Source organism: Opisthorchis viverrini (genome assembly GCF_000715545.1).
Source record: "Opisthorchis viverrini unplaced genomic scaffold opera_v5_204, whole genome shotgun sequence".
NCBI lineage: Eukaryota > Metazoa > Platyhelminthes > Trematoda > Opisthorchiida > Opisthorchiidae > Opisthorchis > Opisthorchis viverrini.
The window spans coordinates 624,460-629,757 of NW_008751860.1; the positions used below are offsets into that span (position 1 = coordinate 624,460).

Consider the following 5,298-nt stretch of genomic DNA (forward strand, 5'->3'; position numbering starts at 1 on the left):
ATATAATATAATATGCAGGATATTAGTAATTTGAATATGGTTAGCTCCCGAACAATAGTGAGATTCAGCATATCGTACAAGGCGATACTACTGAAACTGTGGTGTTTGAAAAAGGTTAGGGTAGACATTTCTGTCCATTTTGTGTTTTCTGGGAAAGCATCTTGGGATGTTTGTTCCAGCTAAACATTAGGTCCCTACCCTATCCTTTAGCCATCAGTTATATTTGTTTTGTATACCTGCTGACCGCGTATTCTGACGTATTCCAACATGTTTCGCGCATGTAAGCCCCAACGCCTCCTGCACGAGGCTGGGTAGAAGGCGATTCGATTTTCAATAGTTGAGCTTGGCTACGATGTCTTATCTATAAACCTGGGCAGATTCATTCAACAACTGAACTTTCCAGCTGTCATGCAATCGCCTTCCGTTGTTGCGGTGAGACTTACAAGGTAGAGCGGTGTTCCATAACAGTAGTATATGTAAGTTTGATGTCCTGTCTGCCTAGTTTAGGTTATGGGCCAGTTATACTTGCTTTCAAAAGACTAGTGAACATTCTGTCTCACAAGTGGAGAGCGGTGGTATACTCCTCTCTCACAGCAGGCAGAACTGTCGCTTAACCTGTTCCGCTTTTGGATGCGAACCTTCCTCTTCGGTAGGGACCAGTTCGGCCTCATTGACCGGACCCGTTCCATTGGTAGGTGCTCGTGTGGCCCATCAAAACGGTTCGGACATGTGATTTTGACACTGACAAAGAATGTACTTTCTTGTTTCGCGGAAATTTCATCACCGTCTCACCATAGTCTGTTTGTGGGTGGCTGAAGCTTTCCTGAAGCTCACTCAAGCGTTCTGTAGGGATAGTTTAATCGAAGAAAAAGATAGCACGCAACAGTCGGCACCAATTATGGTCTGTCTTCATCTGGTAGCTACTTCGTCCGTCTTGGTTCTGTTTCCACTTGTCTCTGCAATTTGAAAAAGTGCAACCTTGCCCAAACAAATAAACTAACTGCCTTTAGTCTGGGTGAAAGCCAAAGACAATCGTAACAACCTCCAGACTAATTGAGGTGAATTTTTGTTAACAACGCAATCTAAAGCGAGTTCTTGATCACTCAGATTCGTAATATTCGCTAAACCGTATTGCACGTTCCTTTTTTTTGATACCTTGGGGATTCATCAGCTTTGGAGTCGTCTAGGCTAATCTGTCGGAAACTTGCAATTAGAAGTGTGGGTTGATTGAAAAATGCAGACAGTCTCACCTGAATTTATTTCAGTTTCATCTATTAAATCTGCTGAAGAGACCACACGTGTCTGGTTCTCTTTTTCTCCATGAGCCTACTCTAAAGTCTTCCACCTCTCACCCTGTGTGGTACAACACCAAAAAGCCCGTTCAGATCGAAAAAGGGAAACTCCCTGTTTTTAATTTATTCGGTTTTTACTCGAAAATAACTGAACATCAGTTGACAGGTTTCCTAAGATATGATTTTTTTTCCTTGGTCCAGTCCTCCTGTTTGTCAGTTGGTTTGTGACATTTGACAGAAAGCAATTGAAATTCGATACACTTATGGCGGGTTTTCGATGCACCATTCAGTTTTGGACTCGTGTATGAAACTTAATAGTACCACAGAGTTGAACGCTTAGCTCGAGTCGATTCGCTTTTGTACTTCCTCAATATGAATGAACAAGGCGATGATAAGTGGATAGTCGCTCAGTTGGCTATTCTGAAATTTCCAACAAACCCTTCTGCACTTTCGGTTGTCGAGCGATCGCCCCCAGTGCGCATTCCCTACAAGAGGATTTACCGGTCAGAAGAAGGTCTTTCTGACTGGCAGCTAAAACAACGAGTTGAAAGTTTTGCTTTCAACAAAGGTGTTGAACGCTGATATCCAAGCCACAAAAACAAGTGTGCGCGTCACTTGAATTGACTGAAAACATGTGCTAAGATTTTGGGTGATTTATTCTATCACAAGTGCAAGGCATGCTTTTTAAAACACTAAGGTTGTTTGTTGATTCCCCCTGATGGCCATATGGTTCGCGTCAACGTTTTCTTCCATATAGTTCGTCAGGTACTTCGTGGTGCGTCGGCAACCGCTGGTCTCACTGGTTGTGTTGTGTTGCGTAATAAGAGTATAACCAGCTTATGCGTGAGACATAAGCTTTTCCAACCAGCGACATGCGTTCGTTCGACTACAAAGTTCGAGATGTGTTTGATTTTGCGCTTTCCCGATCACTTATTCATCCTAACTATGCAAGCATCTCCGAGGTAGAACGGATTGACCTTACGAGAGACACAAAGCGGAAAATCAGAGTTTAATGAATGCTAACCAGCTTTTAATCTACGCCGCGAAATTCAGGAATACCGTACACAGTGGTTTTGCCCTTGTTCGAAACATTCAGCCGCGAGTATCTCACGAGGTTTCCGGGAGGTTTGAACCCTAGACTGTCCGCTTAGTACCTGAGGTCAGCCTCGAATGACCGATTACTAGAGTGAGAAGTTAGCACTAAGAAAGAGTATGTTGCCACTTTCTTACTTCAAGACAGTACGCGTCATATGGTTGAATGTTTTTGTACAGCAAATTCTCTATTGGTCAGTATCAGACCCCATCTGGCTGCAGTTGCCTTCGGATCACGAAAATCGACAAATGAACAACAGACTACTGGTATTTCGCGGAATTCACTTTAATAAACCGGTTGATAATGTTGTTATGTTGCTTGTGCACCTATCTATATTTTTGAATGTAGTGAGCACACACAAAACATCATCATGATTTTCACCCACTTCTAGCTCGTTGCGCACTACCACCTGAAGGATTCCTCTTCAAGCACCAGTCTTTCAGACCACTCAAGCACCCGGTCGTTCACTCCGAACACAAAGACTCCAATGCGCTACATCGGTAAGCAGGATTCTGCGGAAGCATTCCAACAACAGCCGCCCACGCAGTTGGGTACCGCCTTCTCCTCCGAATTCCGCAGTCCTTCTTTAACCCATCAGGTCACTGATGAATCCACAACTTCTGAGACTCAACGGCTTCATCCAGTCCCACCTCCAGTGCCCGTCACTCAACCATCCACAGTCTTTCCTGGCTCTCAGCCAGCACCTCCCCCACCGATGCGATCCTTCAAACAGACCCTCTCTCCGCAAATGTCTCAAGCAGTCCGACCCGAGCTTGGACAAACAACGGTGACCACATTTCGAGGTAAGTCCCACGTCCTACCATCAACTTGTGTTAAACACTTTGAGTTTTATCATGTCAACTAATGCCCAGAGCACACTGCCATGCAACTTTTTAACTTTTTATCTGTCTACGTACATTTTGGAGTATATTGTCCTCTCTGTAAAACACACGGTACTTCTCGCCGAGAATGCTCAGTCAGATTCAAAACTATACCGAATCTTTGGCGCTCCTAAATCCCAATCAACAGCCAGGTTGGAGCACAGCGCCATCCAGTTTCGGTTTTACTGCTAGAAGAGTCATACCACCTACATACCCATCGGCTTTCGCTGTCGAAAGCCAAGATCCAGATGTCTTTGAGTATGACGACGTCATTCTGAGAAGCACAGTGCTCACAGAGGGAGCTTTGTTTTCTCAAAACCGGCTTTGCGGAAGATTTATCCGAACTCTTGTAACTGGCGTTGCCAGATCAATTTGGAGAATCGTAAAACATCACTAGTCTGTCGTTTCAAAGTACTTTCAGGATTTGCCAGTGGTCGAATATATCTAATGTGCGAGCATAGTCAGTTTTAGCAGGTGGAGCCCCACACGCGTTTGTTAGTAAAGACCGCAGGGTCGCACTGTTCACATAGGGCTTCGTTCCAATGCATATTTCTGAGCTTCTTTGTTGAGCGGTGTGAAGTTCCGTGAGGGCCTTCCTCGAGTTGTTGATGCATGCTCCTATTTCTTATCATGCTTGTCCAAGTTGGAGGACGATGAAATAGAAATATCTGAGAAAATCATATCGTCTGCACACAGTTGACCACGTCTGTGGAGACGTCGTTGCAGCTAGCCCAGGGCTGTCCTAATCAACATTTTCGAGAAACTACTTGAGTCCTTTAACCGTGCCATTCACTTCACTTGACAAAGATCACCTCAGAAAAGGAACTTCATTTAGCCGAGTGGTTGCCCCCATTCAGATGATTTTTCACAGAATCGCAGGCGAAGCAGTGGTAAGCGAGTAGGTAGTGTCATTTCAAACGAATTGCCAGTGATTGACTGCGAAAAAATGCCGAATGGACATGTGGTGAAAGGAAGGACGGAAGGTTGAAAGGGTCATCTGAGATCAAGCTGGGAGACAGATCCAAGAGGGTAGCTCAACTGTCCTCGGGATGTCCTCTGACTGAGTAAGGTGTGTTCGAACTGACTAGGCCCTGGTAAGTGAGACAATTGAAAGAACGCGCAAGTCACGACAGTAAGGTCATGCAGGAATAGACGAGATTGTGCGTACTGGTGACGGCGGCACGATGAGTCGGTAAATCTTCGAGTTGCCCATGATTGTCGAGCAGTTGACAAAGTTCAAATGCAGCCGATCCGCTCCAAATGTATTTGATCATGCTCATAAGCTTCGGGCTTGGAAATTCAGGCGCTTTCAAAGTGCACTGTCAGATGTTGGAAACGCGCTCTTCTCGCATGTCAGATATCCCAAGTTCGAATCCCTGCACGGCCAGGGGTATGCACTTTTGGTGAGCTTTGGAAATAGCACAATTCGAGTCAAAGGTGAGGAGTTTTTGAGCGATGACGATTTTGTTGCAAGTGCTTGTCAGCCTTTGGATAGACATTGACCTGTAGTAACCTTCCATGTGACTGGTTAACAGAACACGGAGTGAGTAACACACGTGAGTCTGTCATTGTGTCCACTTTGTGTCAGTGTGAACCACGGCAAACATCCTACAGCAATTCCTCTTAATGTACCGCCCGACTCCAAATCCGTTCACACCGGAGGGCGAATCGCCTGCAGAGACACCACTACTCTACCGCACTCTCCGAAGCACCTTTGATCTTCTGAAGCCTCCAAAAGAGGTGGCATTATTCTACTGTAATCTAGCATGGTGCAGAGTGGCGCCATTTCAACATCGAACAGAGCGTGCTAGTAAAGGACTATCGTGGTAATCGCGTATTCCGGCGTCAAGGCAAAATCACTCGGCGAATCGGAAATACCGTCTATGATGTTCGCGTGGGTTCTGAAACGTGGGTTCTTCATGCAAATCAGTTAAAAGAAGCTTGTTCACAACCCACCCAGAGATTAAATGCTTTGCCTCTGAACATTTTGATAGGACACCTGGACATGAGCAGAGGAAGGACAACCGACCCT

At 45.3% G+C, this 5,298-nt stretch overlaps 1 protein-coding gene across 1 annotated transcript in view; it reads left to right on the forward strand.

The window, feature by feature from the left end:
• T265_14489 (hypothetical protein) overlaps nt 1-3,187 on the forward strand; it is a gene marked incomplete at both ends in the record, with an annotated part of 81,418 nt that extends 78,231 nt beyond the window's left edge. Inside the window, one exon of the mRNA XM_009173887.1 lies at nt 2,777-3,187. Coding sequence (XP_009172151.1) covers nt 2,777-3,187 — 411 coding nt within the window. The remainder of the gene's footprint in view (nt 1-2,776) is intronic.
• Between the last annotated feature and the right edge of the window lie 2,111 nt (nt 3,188-5,298).